The sequence below is a fragment of the Aspergillus udagawae genome (genome assembly GCF_001078395.1).
Source record: "Aspergillus udagawae IFM 46973 DNA, scaffold_2, whole genome shotgun sequence".
NCBI classification, from domain to species: Eukaryota; Fungi; Ascomycota; class Eurotiomycetes; order Eurotiales; family Aspergillaceae; genus Aspergillus; species Aspergillus udagawae.
In genome coordinates, this window is record NW_025091265.1 from 2,942,643 (window position 1) to 2,963,268 (window position 20,626).

The 20,626-nt window shown below is 51.1% G+C and overlaps 5 protein-coding genes across 5 annotated transcripts; 4 read left to right on the forward strand and 1 right to left on the reverse strand.

The window, feature by feature from the left end:
- Positions 1-1,854: 1,854 nt before the first annotated feature.
- Aud_003357 (DUF1765 domain-containing protein) lies at positions 1,855-5,397 on the forward strand (the record flags this gene model as incomplete). Its single annotated transcript, XM_043288310.1, has 3 exons — positions 1,855-2,744; positions 2,819-4,387; positions 4,455-5,397. 3 exons carry the CDS (start codon positions 1,855-1,857, stop codon positions 5,395-5,397), a joined length of 3,402 nt encoding a protein of 1,133 aa, XP_043144245.1.
- Positions 5,398-6,291: 894 nt separating this feature from the next.
- Positions 6,292-9,027, reverse strand: Aud_003358 (M28 family metallopeptidase; the record flags this gene model as incomplete). The annotated part of the gene is made up of 1 exon (XM_043288311.1): positions 6,292-9,027. The coding sequence occupies one exon, from the start codon at positions 9,025-9,027 to the stop codon at positions 6,292-6,294; it is 2,736 nt and encodes a 911-aa protein (XP_043144246.1).
- A 2,968-nt stretch (positions 9,028-11,995) lies between these two features.
- Positions 11,996-13,571, forward strand: erg13 (hydroxymethylglutaryl-CoA synthase; the record flags this gene model as incomplete). The annotated part of the gene is made up of 4 exons (XM_043288312.1): positions 11,996-12,055; positions 12,132-12,234; positions 12,297-13,375; positions 13,434-13,571. The coding sequence occupies 4 exons, from the start codon at positions 11,996-11,998 to the stop codon at positions 13,569-13,571; spliced, it is 1,380 nt and encodes a 459-aa protein (XP_043144247.1).
- A 1,852-nt stretch (positions 13,572-15,423) lies between these two features.
- Aud_003360 (uncharacterized protein) lies at positions 15,424-17,364 on the forward strand (the record flags this gene model as incomplete). Its single annotated transcript, XM_043288313.1, has 1 exon — positions 15,424-17,364. One exon carries the CDS (start codon positions 15,424-15,426, stop codon positions 17,362-17,364), a length of 1,941 nt encoding a protein of 646 aa, XP_043144248.1.
- Positions 17,365-17,758: 394 nt separating this feature from the next.
- Positions 17,759-19,808, forward strand: Aud_003361 (FAD binding domain protein; the record flags this gene model as incomplete). The annotated part of the gene is made up of 4 exons (XM_043288314.1): positions 17,759-18,495; positions 18,560-19,050; positions 19,108-19,194; positions 19,243-19,808. 4 exons carry the CDS (start codon positions 17,759-17,761, stop codon positions 19,806-19,808), a joined length of 1,881 nt encoding a protein of 626 aa, XP_043144249.1.
- Positions 19,809-20,626: the final 818 nt, after the last annotated feature.

Genomic DNA, 20,626 nt, shown 5'->3' on the forward strand with positions numbered 1-20,626 from the left:
CAAGAAGGGGTTACTTAATGTTACAAACATATAAAGATCGGATGAGGAGGACATACTCTGATTGGAATGTTCATGGGACGCCTGTCACTGTGAGTACAGTGGACAACATTCTTGACGATCAGATTGAGTAGATTTGCTCCGGATAATAGACTAGGCAGCCATTCATCATAAAGTGTTGATGTTGAGCATTGATGATGAGGTACGAATGTTAAATGGGCGATTTTGTATCGATGGATGAGCAGACCCATTTATACATGGTGGTTCTGGCTCTATTTTTCTACCTGTTATCCTCTTATGTCTGCGTTTAATGCGTGGGGGAGCCCAGCTCATGTTAGTTAAGGTAGTTATACAGATGATTATTGTACCATGCCTGGTCGGTTGAGTCTCCAATCCAACCACCACTGCGAGCATGTCATGGCGGCATGCATACTATTGATCATCGCTAACTGGGGACAGACTATTGGATTAAAGATCCATCTCAGCCTTGCATCTGCAGGAAACGGACCCTTTTTTGGGTGGACAAGTCATCAAGGGAATAATACGAGACATGTCTTAGCATTGGGAAAAGTGGCTCAGCTCGACAAAAATGTGCATAGGTAGGCAGAAATATGCGACTGGGTACGTACCCAAATTATCTAGGAGTACCTGATGGAGTACCTTACGGAGCACCTATATCAGTAAATTACCAGAGCTTAGGTACAGGTACCTAGGTATAGTACCTAGGTACGTAAATACTGCAAAGAATGTAAGTTATGCTACTTGACGCTATCACAAAATAATCGATAAGTAAAATTAGAATATTAATAATACCAAGTAATCTTATCTACCTATGGTCTAGCGGACTATGTGCATACAATAATGCATAGTAGGTATCCCATACATAGTAGGTAGCAGTAGCACAATAATAGGTATCATACGCCATACAACCTTTCTTCGACAAGAAAACAAGAACAATCCTTATCCAGCTAAATACTATTGTTCATTTCTCCTCAACTTCGAAATCCCCATCATAAGCTCCTCCTTGGATTCTGAAACCCACAAGGCACCCTAGGGCCCCCGTTTGATTCAATACAAACCAAGTCCCACCTCTTTGGTACGCGGGTACACCGAAATACGAACCCTTTCCCCATCGTCATCATCACTAGGTATCTCCTTCACTAGAGCCTCTTCAGCCCTTTTTCCCCCTCTTCCATTGAGCGTCAGTTTGTCTATCTATCTTTTCCTGAAGAAGGAAAATAGATCAGAGTCTGACAGCAAGAGGGGAAGCCTTATCAGTCCTAGTTCCCCGGTCCTTCGTTTATCTCCAACTTCCGAATCTTCGTTTGTTGATCGATTAACCGCGCAGCCTCCTTCGTTCAGCCCGCATTACCACTCGCTCAATTTTCCCTTTCACGTTCATACTATCGCTGGACAGCGCATAACAAGCTGACCAGAAAAAGAAAAGGAGGCTCATATTAGCATCATAGTCGGATCGAGGTATCCTGGCCTGACGTGTTCGTCTGGCTAATCTTCAGCCCGCCGAGTTTCGTTGGTCTGCCTGTCTACCACCTTCCTGCTCAGCCATTGCTGCGTCGCCTTCCCAGCCCTCCCCCGTCCCCTTGAGAACCATACAGCCGGCCCCAATGCGGTAGAGCCAACCTCTTTGCACATGGTTTGAGCTCAGACAACGAGTCTCTACCCTTCGTCTCTTGTCCTCTCCCTGCCCTATCTCTTTTTCTCTTGCATGGAGGAGCTGGTCTCATCCGACCTCGAGATAAGCTGTCATTCAACTTTCCGAACCGAGAGCAATGGTCACAGCCCTCGGACGATACCTCCTCGTGGACCTATAGTACAGTATTGAATATACACTCGATCATGTCTTCTCTCGCTGTCGATATTCCGACCAATCCGATCGATGAAGAAAGCGCTTTCCTTTCTCGTGCCGCCAGTTACAACAACCTTTCAGATATTCCGGTTACTGAACCTGGGTCCCCCGGCTTGCGGAGGACCTTTTCCGACCTGACATTTCCAAATGATTCAGCCTCGCCGTCGAAGGAGGATGTGGCTGCCGGGAAGGACATTCTGCGACGGACCTCTTTACGCCGCAACAAGGAAAAGTCGGGCGTGGCCATCTCTCGATTCACCCTGTCTACCGAGGACCTGAACGATACCGCTGCTTCCGAACCCTCCGGAGCGTCCGCGAAACCTCCTGTCAAGTATCCAGAGACGAAAGCCCCGGAGCCCGTCGCTCGTCCCTCCAAGGCCCGTTCCATGTCCGGTAGACTGGTTAACCTAGCTCGTAAACCCTGGGGCTCGTCGGGCTCCCAGTCTCGATCCCCTTCGCCGTCTCCCAAGCCCTCCAAGGCCCGAAATTCCCGCTCGGATGATCAGACACCGTCGAAGTCGCAGGGTCTACCATCCAAATCCAACTCTCGACTGGAGTCAGTGAAGGAGACCGACTCTGTCCTGCCTTCTCGCAAACGCACCATTCTGAGCAAACGCCCCAGGCGTCCAATGGTTGCAGTCGTGACTCAAAGCCAAGACGACAGTCCGAGCACCCCCAGTAGTTCATCCCCTCATTCGTTACGGACGAAGAATTCCTTGGAAAGACTTGCCGCATCTCTCCATGTTTCTACCCCGATTCTCCCTCCCATGCCCAAAGGAGCAGCTGTTACCGCCGGAAACTTCTCTAGAAATGTTGACCTTCCTCGAAAGAAGGATGAGCTATGGGGCGTATTCCGTGGACTCGAAGCTGATTATCAGAAGTGAGTACGGTCATGCCGGGCGCCGATATGAACCACTCTCTGTCGAGCTTCAGTTGGCTAATTAAACGACACAGATTCCATTCCAAGTCGAGTGCTCTGAAAGCCAACGTCATTCGTTCTTCACTGCTGCCCTTCTTGAATCGCAACCAATCACGTGCCTCCTATAAGTCTCTGAGAGCTGAAGATCTGGACCGCCGCGTCAATATTCTCAACAAGTGGTGGACCGGGTTACTGGAGATGCTCAATGGCAAGAACAATCAATCCATTTCGGGTACTGACCGTCCAGTCTACCTAGAGGCGGTTGTTGGCATCATGATGCGGCCGGAATGGAGAATCCCTTTCCCAATGGTCCCGAACAGGGATGAGCCGCCCAATTCACTCCATCATGCTTCGACTTCGATATCGGAGAGCTCTGATTCTTCAGGCTCGGATTTCCTGATCGAGTCAATCCATCACAACATCAGGAATATATTTGTACAGAATTTGCTGTCTCAGATGGCCTTCGTGGTGGAGAGAATGTCAATGAGGCATGCACCTGCTAGCTTGGTAGCATTTTGCGGAAAGGCTTGCGCATACGCCTTCTTCTTCTGTCCTGGCGTGGCAGATATTCTCGTGCGCTTATGGAACACCCCCGCGAATATCTTCCGACGAATCCTTGCCGATTCAGGCGTAGAACGGTGCAGGAACATTCGTGCTTTCACCCAGGATCTTGGGTTAAACTTTCCTAGCGCGCTCCGGACGCTATGCTTCCATTCCCACACGCCTCTCGTTCGATATCTCCGGCAAAAGCCCGAAGTGCCCTTGAGTACAGCTCAGATACAGTGGCAAAGCCCTTGGGTTTCGAGGTGGTGTGGTCGAGACACAGATCTTTTCTTTGTCTTTGTCAAGTATATTCACATTCTCTATGCAGATGCTCTGCCGACAGATATAGAGAAACCAAAACGTATCCTGGCCCCGGGTCTGTTGCCAATTCACGCTCAGGTGCTTGTAGTCATGGAGGACACTCTCTACAAACAATCAAGCCCACAGATGCCTGAGAGTACACACACCGCCGCAGCCATCACTTTTGATGACTTTATTGAGGGTGCCGATGCAACAGTTTCTGCTCTTCCTTTAGGCTCTGCTAACAGCCACCGCTCGATGGGTGAGAATCGCCTGATCATTCTTCTGCGTGATCTCTTGTCTGAATCTTCCCTCGAGCCTCAACGCGCGCGGTTACTATTTGCGGAGTCATTCTGCAACATCATGAAAACTGCTGCTCAGAACACTTCTTTATTTGACCACAATGCATGCTTTTTGTTGTGTGACTTCGTGGAGGAGGTCCTTCCCATCCTCACACGCTACTCTCAAACTGTGGATATGGAATTGTTTGACTGGAAGTTTTGGCTTTCGGCTTGCCGCCAAATGATGCGGAGCCATAATTCTTTGACTGAAGTGAGAGTGTTCTCCTTTCTCTTTTGCGTTTGGGGCACGTGGATCACGTGTGAGGAAAGAAAAGCCGACCTCTGCCTGGACTTTCTACTCGATGAATCCTTGTTCTATCACTATTTCAGTCACTGGAGCCCGATGGTGCGCGCATACTTTCAGCGTCTCCTATGTTGGCGACTGTGTAGGTTTAATGGGGAGCCCTCGCCGCTCGACTCGTGAGTACAAGCCCTCTGGCATCCATGCGCCTGCCTTGGTTTCGCTGACTTTCGATATCATCTGTAGCACAATATACGAGACGCTCTGGAATCGATTGCAACGGGTTTGGTCTTACTATCGAGACTTTCAAGCAAACGCTGAAAAGGAATATAAAGCCCCTCTATCGTCTGCGCCCTGTTCGCCAGCGCCGGGGCGCCGAATCATCATTATACGATGTGATAACCACATTACGCCACCGAGCCTCTTCGTCTCCTTCGACCGCGTCGTGCCTCCCGCTCCAACCGAACAGACGGCAGGCTCCAAGGGCGACGATTTCTCCGAGTCTCAGGCACCTCCGAAAAGAAGGTGGAATCTTCTGAAGGCGATGTTTGGCAGTTCTTCCAGCATCAGAAATAATGACGAGGCATCTCCTCCGAGCACTAGCTCGGAAGACTCGGATTCGAGGAGCCACGATACCATGAACAGCACAGAGAAGAACTCGGACGACCATTTGCGACAGCAGAATGGCACTGGAGAGACTAGCCGGCCGAAGACTCCACATCAGCCATATTCTTTCAGGTTCTCGCTGGAATGGATGGACCGGCCGCAATGGCCGAGCAAGAATAAGCGTCTCTATGGTCCCTGCCTTCCTGTAGGAGCGCAGCTGCACTTGCAGCTCCGAGGATACTTGGACAAACCGGATGATGACACGTCAGAATATGCCTCTGCAATTGATTTGGATGAACGCGCCAAGACTGACTGTGGTCTTGAGGATGCAGAATCAACCAAAGAGACACAGGGGCCAGTACAGCGTGCTGCGGACGGCGAGAAGACCCTTGACCCAAGGAATACTCAGTGCCTGGCGACGGACAGGGTCGTAGCCAGCAAGTATGCAGGCCGAGCCCTCGCCGAATGGGCACAGATTGTCACCGAGTGTGACAGTTTTTTTGCCAGAAGACGCGACGAGGGTGTCCCTTGCGACCGGATGGTGGAGACTCCAATGCTGGGCGTTGAAGGCTTCCGCAAGTGAGGCAGCCATCGCACTTCTGGCAGCTGGCAGCAATTTTGGTCCATCTTATCATCCTTTTAATAATATTCTCCTCTGCCTTAATCAGTGGCCTGACGGGGTCAACACCTCCATTCTCGTGTTCTCTCTTTCCCAACTCAGGGTTCTATCAAAGGATCACTGAGACTTTGCGAACGAAGCGAATTCTACTAATGATCCCCTCTCATTTTCCCCTCTTTCTTGGCACTGGGGCTGTATATATAACAGTGGGATAATACATACTACAGGCGTTTGGGGGAACTGGATTTCATTTTCTTTGTGGGTTGGTTTGGGTTAATTCTCTAGACGGTGGTGTTCTCTTCAATGGCTTATCTGAGTTTCTGTCCTCATGTCGCAGCAGTCCCATACATAGGTTATACAACTGAAATGTACAGGGACACAAGATGAAATAACATCATCCACTGGATCCATAAGCGCTTGGGAGCCAATACTTCTCATTTCATTCTTTTTATCAATGAGCCAAAAGGTGGAACCGAGGCAAAACTAGAATATTCAACACCTTTATTTCAGAGGCAAACAAGAATGCTAAATGAAGACGGGGGATATGTACAAGAAAGGCTAAGGGAAGGCAAGGAAGGTCCTCTTCCTTCCTAAGAATGGAGGAGAAAGGATATAGGTAAGAAAATACGGAAGAATGAGAGTTCAATTCGCTAGATCTGAAATACTTTGTTCCGTCGCGATGAGATGCAGAGAAGCCTGGATCAGGCAGTGTGTGTATGTTTGTGTATGTACGGGCTGATGCACAGATGATGAGAAGTATACATAGCTTTGAGAGACTGAGGTTGCACGGAGGTATGTATAAGTTGACGGATGGGAGAGTAGGAATGATTTCTGCGAGGTTGAGGTGTAGGGAGGAGTCTAATGATGCAAGAGACTGTTGCTTGCGCGCTGGATGATCCTGGCGACTCGATCGATCCATTCCTGGGTTAGAGTCCAGTTGCCCGAGTCGATGCTGTCGCGGATGGCGGGGAAGACGGCGGCGTCGTAGCCGGACCACAGCTGGGGGCCGAAGATGACATGTTTGAACTGCGTGCGGTTGGGGATCTGATGGAGACTTCTGTCAGTGTCGGGGACGCTGGAGATGTATAAGAGAAGGGTACTTACTCCGCCGCCGTGTTCTAGATCCAGAAGTTGGGTGTCAAAACTGGCCAAGCGAGAGTTATGGTTCAGTCGCTGGATGGCCATCACGTTATTTTCGAACCCACCGGCGCCCCAGACAGTGTCGTGCCATAATTGGGCCCATTGGTCGAATTCTCTTGCGTCGTTTTTGAACTTGGACGCAGCATCAAAGAGGGATTGGAAGCTGACGGACGGTTCTCCGACGGCGCGGTCCCCTAAAGGCTGGGGGGCAACCGGGACGTTCTTTGACTTGGCGTAGGCCACCAGATCGGTAATATAGGTATGCACATGATCGGCGTACACTTGCAAATCGAACTGTAAGATAGGGTTATCCGCAAGGTCGACCAGAAGCAGAGCCCAGAATTGGCCAAGAGCCTTGTGGTATTGAAACCCGGGATCTCCGAACTTGGTCATCCAGTCATAGTTCTCGTAGCAGCTGTGGTAGGGGAAACGCTCGCCAATGAATCCAAAGTCCACACTTGAGGTGCCAGCTATGTCCTGGAACGCTACATAATCACTGCCAGAACCTAGAGGGCCGAACTCCTTCTGGGCTTTCTCCCAGATGTCCTTGAGTGTCTCGTTCGTAATGGGATCCGCAATGCGGCCGAGGATCTGCATCACAATCCGCTGAAACAACGGAGATCCGGAGGCATCAAAGCTATTGCCGGTCACCCCAACGTCGACGTTCAGGTAAGCAAATGCGTTCTCTCGAAGTGCTTCGATCGCTTTCTCCACATGCTCCGTCGAACCGATCATATTGTATTCTTCCGCGTCCCAGCTGACGAACTCAATGGTCCTCAGTGGACGCCATCCGAAAGTCCGAAGTTCACCAAAGACGCGAACAAGCTCTAAGAAGACCGCAGTGCCACTACCTGGGTCCGCACTGCCAAGACACCACGAGTCGCGGTGGTTGCCCACGATGATCTTCTTTTCAGGCTGTTCCAACCCAACGATGCGCCCAATGACGTTGTATATAGGCTGGCGTTCCACTTCGTCCAGAAGATTCATCAGGTTCACTTTGGGGGAACCTCCGTCTCCCGTCCACCACTCCTTCACCTCGGGAACACCTCCGACCCACTCCTTAGGTACCTTTGTACCATGACCCTTGAGAACCTGCAAGAGTCTCTGAGCATCGCGCCAGGCGATCGGGATACTTGGTATACCCGGCAATCCCGGGCTCTCTTCGACCGAGAGTCGTTTCTTCTCTTCAGGAGTAGATGCAAACCCAGGGGAAAGAACATCCCCGACAACCCATGACATCAAGCTCACTGCGCCCCTTTGGACGCCATCATCCGGCATAAAGCGTCCGTCTGGAAAAGCAGGACCCTGCCGAAACCCGTCCTCATGCGGGTCAGAGTAAATGATACATCCAGCAGCGCCAGCCATCTCCGCAAGCTTGACCTTTAGGGCACGATCTGTCTCGGAGCCGTAATATCGGACGAGTGCGATAGCGCCATTCATGTCAATTCCGTGGTCCGCTAGGAGCTGAAAATCTTCTCGAGAACCGTAGTTTGCATAGACCAAATGGCCGGTCACATTTCCCGATTTCGAATGTCCATGGAAAACCATAGTCTGCTCGTTCTTCTCTTCGAGCGCAGCCTCCCAGGCCATGGCAGGCGGATCAACGATCGCCACCCTCCTTCCGCCTTCGTTGGGATAGTTGAGGTACACTTGAAATTCCTCCATTTCAATTTCATCGAGTGCCGCATTTTTGAATTCCTGTTCAATCCATTCTGCCAGCGCAAAGCTGCCTTCGGTACCAGCCATGTGAGGAAACTTTGTCACCTTTCTCAAATTCTCCGCGATGTTTGTCTCGTTGATGTGGCCCTGAAGGAAATTCTGCACCGACGCGGCGCTATATGACTGACCCATCATGAATCGAGAATTCAGATTGAAGATGTTCGAAAAGAAGAACACGTATACAAGAGTGACTACCAATAGTAGCCCAAACACCCGTAGCAGGATAATGCACCCATTGTCTTGGAAGCGTGGACGGGCCCCATCGAGGTTAATTGTGAACCGGAAGTTTGGCAGGAAGCGGCGAAAAGGAAACTGTATCGCAGAGAGCGTCCGGCTCAGGCTGCTGAATCGTTTCGAGAAATGCTGCCCCAGTCGGGACCGCCGAGATGACGATTGCACCCCTGCTTCCTCCACATCCATCTGAGCGAGTTCCCGCTGCAACTCCTCGAGCGACCCCCGAGCGGAATCGGTTCCCGAGGACGCGAGATCGTCCAGGCTGTTACGGACGGACTCAACCGTTGGCGGTTGGTATCCATGAGGCCGAGATCGTGCGCCGCCGGGACCGCCGGGACCACTGGTATTGTCGGCATTATGCAGCAAGCCCTGTCGTTCCGCATCGTCGCTGGCTTCATCGGGGCCTAGATGAGATCTGGAGGAGCTTGGACGGGATGAAATAGCTTCTTCGTAGGTTGGAATGGGGAGTGATTCGTATTCAAATTTCTTATCGTTGCCCATGGCGGAATGGGTGTGGCTCGGGGGAGCCGTAGAAGTTAGACAGCGTCACGGATGCCGGAGTAAGCGGGATCATGATCTGGATGAGAAAGGAGCGACGGTGAGCGACATACTCCCTGTATTTGGGGGATATATAAAAGTGAAAGTATTAGGCACGAAGAAAAAACGGATGAAATCGATCTACAGAGGAGAGAGTGGATGGAGCTTGGATGAGATACTCTGTAGTCTAGATAATCTCTCACGGGAAAAGGAGTGAGACTGACTGGCTTCCCCAGACGGATAGTCAGACGTGTGGCGCAGGCGTCAGAGCAGATACGTATATAGATAGTACGAGAGAGCCAAGAGACCCACGCTCCGCTTTCAACGTCGTATTCGCAAACAGGCAGAAAGGTTTTGATTGGAGGCATTCGAGTGAGTACTGAGAAATAATTTTGAATATCAATTTGAGGAAGATATACTGTGCCAGCTTTCCTGTGAATGTTATCGATGTTGACTTTGCTCTTCCTTGGATGGCAATGCACCAATATTTCAACAGCATCGGACCTCTCTGCCCAGGCACCTGTATTCAGCCATCTGTCACCGCCTGTTATGATGCCAACTGTTAAGCACAACTCTTAAGCACACTCGATCTGTCATGGCTTCGATTATTTCGATGGTGGGAATTATGAGAGTTTGGTTGAAAGAGTATATATATTATGCCGCTTATACTATGTCATATACTGCATGTCATTTAATGATTGTCATGTAATGGTTGTCGTATACGACTTTGTCTACTCGCGTTGGGAGGAATCCTACCATGATTTATATATTTCACTCGCTCTCTTTATAGAGATAGCTCCCAAGTGTACTTACTTAGAGTTAACTAACAGAATGACTAAGATCTACTTCATTAGTTGGTAGAGGTAGGTCGACGCATCTGCCACAAGCGCAATCTCGAAGAAAGTACGGGTCAGAAACGTTGTACCACCTTTCCCCAAGTAGATTACAACCCCCGTGAGCTATTCGGGTGTCATGGGGCTGCAAGGACTAGGGCTGTGGTAGCATTAAGCATGTTCTAGGGCTGGTGATGTGAAATCACCATTGGAACCTTTTGGTTGAGGTGTTGGATTAGTAATTGCCAAAAACACTACTTCCTACATCTAGTATACATTCTTCTTGGAGGCGCTCAATTGGAACGGGTACAGCAGTACGTCGAGATGTTCGAAGGAGACCTGTGGCACTTGAGAAGGGACGGTTCTAGAGAGTGACTCCTAAGCACCCAGATCCTGTGTTAGTGCAGGAGGAGAAGGATGAGAAAACGGGGATGATGCCATATGTGTCACGATACCTTGATGATGGTTCAGTGCTGGATCTCTGGTGATATCTCAATCTGGCAATATGGAGTCGCACTGTCAAAGCTAGAGAGCATACTCTGTAGGCCACAAGCTAAGATTGATAAATATCTTCGTTTTCTTCTGGATTTGTAAGAAATTGGGATACCTGTCATCTGAGCCAAGCAGTCAGTATATGTAAATTTTCAACGTTGCAGCCGAGACGATGGCTAGTGACAGATGATCGATAGAGATAAATACTAAGATCGACCTCTTTTCAAGACTGTCTATCTAGGTAATCCCGTCCGTCCGTAGTCCTCAGGCTTGGCAGGAACAACAATTTTACATCATCAGGCAGCTAGATGTCTGGCCACCAGCGTCTACAGAACAATAACGCTGACAATATGGGATTGATGGGCAATCATCAAGAGTAGAAACTCCGCGACTCTGATAGGAATGGAATAAGTGTCAGATTAAGGAGTATGGAGTAATGGGGGACTAATAATAATCATCTACGATCAGTAGTACTACACTAGACTGAACGGAGTACAACATCAATCATGATGCGATCCCCCAGCAGGGCAAGTCAGGCAACACATCAGAAATATTTTTGCCCAATTATGATTATGATTGTTGGCGTAATGGAATTGAGACACAAGAATTTGTCCCACTTGGTTCCGCAGAACCATGAGGATGATTGCTGGGAGATTAAGCTGTGCTCTATTGTGCTGCGAAAACATCAGTACACTACTCCCCGGCTAGAGCAGTCCTTGCTCACCACTGCATGGCCAAACCCAATAGTAATAGTGAAGTTGATTCCAGAAATTTCATTATTGAAAAGGGTCAACTGACCAGAAATACTCTTTGAGAAATTAAGTTTGTAACTGCAGGAGTCGGTGTGTGAGTGCGTATGTCGCTGTCCATCCTCTTGATAGTAAGTATGCAGATAGGGTATAGGAATACTGGTCGGAATATCATCGCTGTCAGAGAGGACTGATGACAAGCATCTGGGATAATTGAGCTAGCGGGAAGTCTCTGCTCCATTTCTTGCCCCTTTTTTTCGGAACTCTTTTTTGGTTGTTTCCCCTCTTCGTTCTCAATGCACTGCCATCTCGAGAATTGCCATAGATGTCGACTCTGCATACATACTCCTGTCATTACATGTATAATGTTTGTCTTTCCAATGTCGCAGTTTCCACTCTGATTCGCCAGGTCAGTCCCAGCTACCTATGCGGAAGCCTAAGGCATCCCTCCGTACTTCTCCATAAGTAGAAGTGGATCCACAGCACCAAACCTGTATAGGATTAGTCACGGAAGAGGGACCCATTTGGACCGATTCTTTTTTGGTTTGCCTCTGAGAAAATGGAATAGAAATCCCCTCGACGGGAGGAGGGGGTAGGAGGGAGGAGCAGCAATAAAAAAGGTAAGACGATTCTGGCAATCAGTCGGCCATTGCTTCTTTCTCTTCCTCCTGCCTACTGCTTTAAAGGTACACCTGGCCCTCCCTCCTTCTCTTCCTCTCCTTCTCCTCCTCTAAGCTTCACCGTCTTCGCAATCATTGTCTCCTTCCCTTTTGTGCGTGAGAGACTGCCTCTTTAGTGTTCACCTTTACCTTCCTTCCTCCATACATAATACTCCCAATTTGCAACCCCCTCGCCACCATGTCTGCTCGTCCCCAGAACATTGGTATCAAGGCCATTGAGGTCTACTTCCCCAGTCAGGTATGTTGGTCTACTTTCCCTGCACTTTGTCCTGCCCAACATCTCCAGCTCACAACAGTGCTAATGGCATGTCCAGTGTGTCGACCAGGCGGAGTTGGAGAAGTTCGATGGAGTGAGTGAGGGAAAGTACACAATTGGTCTGGGACAGACTAAGATGAGCTTCTGTGATGACCGTGAGGGTATGATCTTGCCAGTTCCCTGCTCCTCGTACACCCGAAATGTTAACTGTTCACCTCCTCAGACATCTACTCCATTGCTCTGACCACCTGCTCCTCCCTCCTTCGCAAGTACAACATCGACCCCAAGTCTATCGGTCGTCTTGAGGTCGGCACAGAGACCCTTCTTGACAAGTCCAAGTCGGTTAAGTCGGTGCTGATGCAGCTGTTTGCTCCTCATGGAAACACCAACATTGAGGGTGTCGACACCGTCAATGCTTGCTATGGTGGTACCAACGCTGTATTCAACAGCATAAACTGGGTTGAGTCTTCTGCCTGGGACGGCAGAGATGCCATTGTTGTCTGCGGAGACATTGCCCTCTATGCCAAGGGAGCTGCCCGCCCCACTGGTGGTGCTGGTGCCGTCGCCATGCTGATCGGTCCTGATGCCCCTATTGTGTTCGAGCCTGGTCTCCGTGGCAGTTACGTCACCCACGCTTATGATTTCTTCAAGCCCGATCTCACTAGCGAATACCCCGTCGTTGATGGCCATTTCTCACTCAGGTGCTATACCGAGGCTGTTGATGCTTGCTACAAGGCCTATGCCGCTCGTGAAAAGGTGCTCAAGGCCAAGGTTCAGAATGGCACAAACGGAGTCCAGGATGAGACCAAGACTCCCCTCGACCGCTTTGACTACATCCTGTTCCACGCCCCAACCTGCAAGCTGGTGCAGAAGTCCTATGGCCGCATGCTCTACAATGACTACCTCGCCAACCCCAGCCACCCCGCCTTTGCCGAAGTGCCTTCTGAACTGCGTGACTTGGATTACGACAAGTCTTTCACCGACAAGACCGTCGAGAAGACCTTCATGGGTCTGACCAAGAAAATCTTCGCTGAGCGTGTGCGTCCCGGTCTCGACGTTGCCACCCTGTGTGGTAACATGTACACGGCCACCGTCTATGCCGGTCTCGCGAGCTTGCTCAGCAACGTCACCTTCGATCCTAGTCAGCCCAAGCGCATCGCCCTCTTCTCGTACGGTAGCGGCCTCGCCAGCTCCATGTTCAGTGTCAAGATTGTCGGTGATGTCTCCGGGATGGTTGAGAAGCTTGACTTGCACAAGCGCCTCAACGCCAGAACCGTCCTACCTCCTCAGGCTTATGATGACGTAAGAAGCTATCAAATCCCCTTTCTTGATACTCAGATTGACTGACCCCTATCTTCAGATGTGCAATTTGCGTGAGCACGCCCACTTGAAGAAGAACTTCAAGCCTACCGGCAACACCGACACGCTCTTCCCCGGTACTTACTACCTGACCGAGATTGACGACATGTTCCGACGAAAGTATGAAATCAAGGCATAGATCGTTGCCGAAACCTGACGATACAATTTCTTTTCTTTTTGTTTTTTTTCTTCCTTTCCTCCTTGGACATGATCAGACTTTTAGACGGTTTATTAGATTCCCTCGAGCATAACCTTGTTTTAGTCACAGCGCCTCGATAGAGTCCTGCAGCAGCTTGTCGCGCTGATTCTCACCTTGATATCGTTTTTGGGCTTTTTCTTTCGGAAGCGAAGGGAAATGGGTATATTATCCAGATGCGTTTAAACCAAAACAGCACTGGAATTGGGTTCACGAACAGATCAAACGGCGTGATTTGGCTGCTCTGTTGCTGTTGATATTAATATTCTAATTGAGCTATGGCTTCTCAAATATCACAATTTATCCTGATGACAATCTAAATGGCCATTATAAGAACGTCCCTGGTATTCCATAAAGGATAGGATTAGGGCTTCTTCGCAACCCACAAGTCACGTGATATGTTCTCGTCCAGTATGCGCTTCCAAGTTCAGTATGCCAGAGAGAGAGAATAGTCATGATGTTTGTCGAGTCGGGATTTGTTGGCAAACATGAAACTATGTGAGCCGGTGCGGAAACGACCGGCCAAATCCGCTGATGTCATGTTCGCCTTTCCTTTACTGACTACTAGGTACTTTAGAGCATCCAAGCATCCCAGTAAGCCAGCAAACCGGCAAGCCATCAAACCGCACCTCACTCCCCTCTCTTACACCTGCGTTCCTTCATCCAATCTCCTAATGCAGTCTGAATCGAATTAATTTTTCTTTGTTGATGGCCACTGATTCGCCGATTCCAGATGGGAACATGTCAATTAAACTGCACATCGTCAGGGATGAGCCACTCAGCGAGCTTGACGCCGACCTTGAAGTGTGGCCCGGCGCCTACTGCAACCACCTCAAGTGCTCATGTATACCGACATCCCTTCGACTTGGATATTCTTAGAAACGGGAGAACTGAAACCAGGACACTTTGATTTCCCTCGCTGAGGCTCTCTGGTCTTCTCTGCGTGCCACAGACAGTCGTTCCGTCGCAATTGCTGCTTCTCGGCGCTTCGATCTCTGAAGAGTCGAGCGCCTCAACGAGCCACGCACCTCGAAAGTATCACCGGTTGTATCTGGCTCTCCATCTGCTTGCCGCCGACTGATGAGTACCCAGGCGTTACGCTCATCCCTCTGCGACAAGTTCCCATGAAATTGGCTACAATTACCCAGAAATAGCACGAAACACAAGTGTTGCCGATTTTAGATCTTGTTCCACGAGGCCTTCGAGCCATACCGTGAAGGGAATGATTGAGGATCTTGTTCAGATCCTGAAGAAATTGAGCAGATGCAAAAATTAGCAACATTTTGACGCGCGACTGCTACATGAAACACTTATGCTTGCCTTGCTTGCCCATGGTCTCGTCTGTTTCGCGCATCTTCCTAGTGATAATCGGCAGATCATGCCTCGAGACCCTCGCTTCTACAGTTCTCAACACCCAGAATGGCTAGCTTACTGGCGTCAATCTGGAGCCTCCTTCATGTTTCAGGTTATTCTATTCTGGATCTGTCCATCGTATGCTTTTTTTGGCCCTGGGTCGGATGGCTTCTCAACGAAGAGCATTTAATATCCAAATATTCTCCGTCTTGATGCCTCAAGAACTCATCGTTGTCGCTCATATAAAACATGACTCGACTGTGCTAGCGTTTCAATTGGAACATCTCGACACCCTCGCTTCTACCCTTCATCACCTCGTTGGTGGACATTGCTCTTTGACGAGTCGCAGGAAGCTGGTTCTTCCGGATAGCTACTCGCTGATCATTCGTTGTGAAAGAAAGAATCGTGATTGAGTTCCTACTGTGACCCAAAGATCGACATTATGTCCCTGGAATATTCTTACTATGAACCAACGACACCGCCGCGGCTGCAGTTGATGGAGCTCATTGGAGCCACCCACAGTCGTAATGCGTCTGATTCATCCATCTACTCCAATGATTCCTCACCGTGGTCGGCCATGACCGCTGAAACCAGTCCGAGAGAAGCCTCTCCTCCCAGATACCAGCACGGCCCTGCTCTGCTGCCGAAAATCAGGTCGCAGGATGTGGTGATTGAGCCGGCGCCGGTCCCTGGACCACAGCGCCATCGTCGCGTCCTGTCCAATACTCGGAACCCCCCAGGCTTCCTACCTTATCCTCCTAGGCGTCCAGACATTCAGCGGAATGTCATGGAAATGGCAGACTGCCTTCCTCTGGTGTCACCAGCTTCAACCTCGCCCATGTATGGTTCGCACAACGGCTCCACACTGTCGTCCCCTGTGAGCATTACGCCGTCGCACAAGCGCAAAGTTTCAGGCGGGCATTCTCGATCAGGCTCTGTTTCCAGTATTGACGAAGCGACCCTGACTCGATACGGCTATCCGACCTATCGGCATCTTCCAAAGTACACCACGCAAGCGCACCCTTCGCCATCCGCCCCAGTCACCCCTGTGACGCCAAACATTGTGGTCCATCGGTCATACTCTCAGAGCTCGCCCAATGACGGCTCTCCGTCCCCGGTCCAGTGTCAGACTCAGGCGCCACTTGTTCTTCCACCCTCCCCATACGGGTATGGTCGAGTTCCGAGTGCGCAGCCTTCGCCTGTTGGCATTGCGCCTCATGCCGATGGCCTGGTGCCGCAGTCGACTACCTTGCTCTCCTACCTGACCTCCTCCACGCAAGCGATCAATCTCGTTCGTAATGTCAGTGTGGTTCCCACACGAGGGATGCACGACTATTTCTGGTGGGACATTAGGAACCTGCGTAGCTGGACCTCGTTCACGCTTCAGACGTTTAACTCGATCAATGGCCTCACCAAGCTTCTGAGAACTGCAATCTCCTCCGACTTGACTCCGCCTGTCGCGGTAGCCCCGTCTCGCCTGTCTCCGGACTCTGAAGCCGCGTTAGTTAATCTTATACGAGACATCTATGGACCGCGTGTCAATGCCGCGCTCGCTGTATCCCAAGGACCAGAGCATCTAAAACTCTACCCGGCGCCTAACCTACGGGCTTCAAACAGCAAGAATACAGGTGGGCCACACTTTCTTGCCAACTATGCGTCTGATACCGAGCAGACCTGTTCCGGTATGCCCCGGGGACGGCTGGTCGGTATCGTAAAGAGCTTTGACCGCTGGAACACGGGCATGCGCAACGAAGCGCCTCACCGGCGGGTGGAGTACCTCAACGGTCTAGCCCATCTGCAACGATGCATGCGAGAGCACTCATGCCGATACGGCTTCATCATCACCGAGATTGAACTTGTTTGTGTGCGCGCGGGGTGCGACGAAGGAGACGACGTGCCATATTTTGGATTCCTGGAGGTATCGGCGCCAATTCCGACTAACATCGCCGTGAGTCCGGAAGAACTGGGGCTGCAGCCAGCTTCTTTTGCGCAGGCACAGTCACCCGAGCAGTCTCACGACAGTCAGTCGGCAGTAGCAGAATGCGACCACACATCAAGGTTCGGGGACGGTCTCAACGTCCCGATGACTGCGAGCTTGGCCTTGTACTTTCTGCTCATGCTGTCTAAATCGGTGCCCTTGCCGTCCCAGCCCTCTGCTCACCTCAACGTGGGCGGACCTGGAGCACTGACCCGCCAGCGGATTCTCCCAGAGGGGAAAGATAAATGGATACCGGAACCACAGATCGGAGAGCGACGAGACGCGAAGCGAGTTCGAGGATGGGTGTGGCCTCAAGACGCCTGGCATCGCCGCGAGGGCGGAGGGGTGCCGCGCCACAGGGCAAATGCAGCGGGGGAATCGAAGCAGAAGAAATGGCACAAGTAATGTCTGATTTAGATATTTGTATTTAAGCACTACTGTCATAGTAATCTAATTTCTACTTGGATACTTCTGAGCACACGGGTCGGCGCTAACAGTAGTTATAATCGGCTCGACTCTGTCCGCTCGACAACGAAGGAAAAGGTATCCTTCCAACGAGATTGTCAAGCTTAAGAGGTCATTGAACGACAGCCACGTCCGTAAAGGAGCCCGCATTACCGATGTGTCACGCCTGTATCCGCGCTGAGAACCCTCGCTTATCTCCCCCAGGGTCCCCAGCAGCGCTGCACATCATCAACTCCAGGAAGATCAGACAAGGACCTTGGGATCCAAGTACCTCCTGGGTAGTGGCAGCACCATCGCTATATATCATCGAGTACTGCAAATAGCAGCCAGCATCATGGCATTCCCTCACATCGCTATCATCTTGTCACAAGCAGCATCGCCTCACCGACCTTCATCTGCCATACAACAACCCAACACAATGAGCAAGACGCAGCCTCCCCCCTCCTTTCCCATCCCCACCCTCCACGATGTAATCATCATCGGCGCCGGACCCTGCGGCCTCGCCGTCGCCGCGAGACTAAACGAAGCAACACCCTCCGCCATGTTCACCGATGAGGAACACCAGCGCTACCACTGGATCAACAAGCATAGCGGACGGATGGCGCTCGTGCAGGCGCACGGCAAGAAACTCAATGCCGTCCGGGCGGAGAAGTGGCAGAGCTACGACAAGCGTCAGCATCAGCGTCTGCGTCGACGCTCGAGTTCGTCTTCTACAGCCTCGGATAGCTCCGGCGGAGGGTCTCTCTCCTCCCCGCCGTCGTTGTCTTCGAGTCCGTCGTCGGTGGACGGGCACGAGACGCAGGCGACGGGCAGGAGGGGGGGAATCTCGATGCTGGTGCTGGACGGGACCGCTGCGGGCTGGATGGAGCGGTGGCACCGGGCGTTCAGGACGCTTGAGATCGCGCAGCTGCGCAGTCCGATGTTCTTTCATGTGGACCCGGCGGACCGGGACGGGATGCTGGCGTATACTCAGGAAACGGGGCGAGACAGGGATCTGTGGGAGATTCCGGGGTGTGTGGGGAAGGAGGTGAGCAAGCATAAGAAGAAGAAGAGGTTACGGGGGAAGCCTGTGTAAGTGAATTTGTGTTTCTTTTGGGCTGCTATGTTTAGGGGCAAATTGCTAAGAGGGCTCTAGGGCAATTGGCGAGGTGGAGATTGACGAACGAGATCGGAAGGATTACTTCTCGCCGTCGACGGGGCTTTTTGCGGACTACTGTGCTAGTATCATTGAGCGATATGGGCTGGATGCACCTGGTCTGGTTCTCCAGAATGAGGTCGATGATATCCGGTATGGCTTTCATGAGGAGATCTCGCCTGGCGAGAAGATCTTTACAGTGACTGCCGGTGACGGGAGGAGGTTTTACAGTCGGGCTGCGGTGTTGGCTATCGGGCCGGGCAAGACGAAGGCCTTCCCGTTTGAACTGTCCGCAGAGGAGAAGATGGGTGCTTGCCATAGCAGCGAGATCCAGACATTTCCTAGTCCCAATGTGAAAAGGAAGATACAGCAGAGACAGGAGACGAATGTCGTCGTCGTCGGTGGAGGGCTGTCATCTGCACAGATTGTCGACATGGCTGTCCGAAAGGGTGTCACCAAGGTGTGGTTTCTCATGAGGTCGGATCTCAAGGGTGAGTCGGACACATTCTAGTTAAAATAAATCTAGACTGCGTGCTAACGAGAGGTAGTGAAACACTTCGATATCAGTCTGCCTTGGATGGGCAAGTTCCGAAACTTTGAGAAAGCAGCATTCTGGGGCGCAGACACCGATGAAGGTCTGTCTCTTACTTCCCACCTGAGGCATCGACACTAATATCAAGTAGAACGTCTCGAGATGATCAAAATAGCCCGTAACGGCGGCAGCATGACGCCCCGTTACCAGAAAATCGTAAAGCACCATGCAGCCCGCAATCGAGTCTCTCTCCACACGCGAACCGTCATCCGCAGCAAGGAGTACTGCCCCTCGTCTCAAACATGGCGTCTATCCACAGACCCTCCCATTCCGGACCTTCCCCCGGTCGACTACATCTACTGCGCAACAGGCATGAAGTGCGACGTCCAGGAGCTCCCACTCTTGAACCAAATGCACCGCGACTACCCGATCGAGACTAAGCAAGGGCTTCCGTGCATCACGGATGATCTCATGTGGCGGCCTGATGTGCCTCTGTTCGTGACAGGGAGGCTGGCTTCGCTGCGTATCGGCCCTGGGGCGCCGAACCTTGAAGGAGCACGGCTGGGGGCTGAGAGGATTACGTGGGCCATGGAGGAGGTTCTAGGCAGGAAGGAGGCGGAAGATGATGAGGTGGGACGGTCCAGGAAATGTTTTTGTGGGCTGGGGAACCGATATGCCGAGCTGTTAAACGAGGGAGAATTGGATTGGGAGGAATAGACTGGTGGTCGTTGCAGCGCTCCACATAGACCAGATGGTATTCCATCGTATCGGGCTCAAATAGTAGTCTGTGAATGATGCGTTTACCCTGCTGACGGTAAACACTACGTGTACAGACCTGGTGATTGTGGCTATGGAGAGATGACCCAGACACTAGGTCTTTGTAGGAACAGGCTGCAAAATAAGCTTACATGGCGAGCAAGGATGTAAGACCCCACATACGCCTCTGTAGCAGCCTAAGCTGGCAAAGTGTGTATGGAATGGAACATGTGTATGCCTACCTTAGACTAGTTGTAAGTGCTCTTATCATGAGGTGGAAGAAGTATGTAATGCCCATACCAAAGTTACACTACTGGACAGCTGTACTACCTGTGCATTGCTGTAATCTATGACAGATACGATATAAACACAAGTGATAATGATGCTGCCTACAGCTTAAGCTCCAGGGACTTTCTGCTTCGCGTCTTTCTCCATTGTTATTTTTCCAACTACCTTTCTCCTTACTTATCCTCGTCAACCATCCGACAAGCTTAAACCAAAATTCTAAGCCTCACCTAGTGTCAGTGAGGCTCAGTGCTCGTGGTAACTAGTCTACCCTGGAACGAATACGATCACAAGCCGCTACCAGGGCCACTCGCCACAACCGCCACAACTGCGCCACATCCTTTCTCCTGGTCCCAATATCGCAAGCCTCTATTGAGATCGCGATCTTTCGCCTCCGCGCAGGTTCCTGAACCCCCTCAATGATGGAGTCTCGGCGGTTCAAAGAGACAGGACGAGAGCCCTGAGGTGTGGCGCAGCACACCAGATGTGGCTGC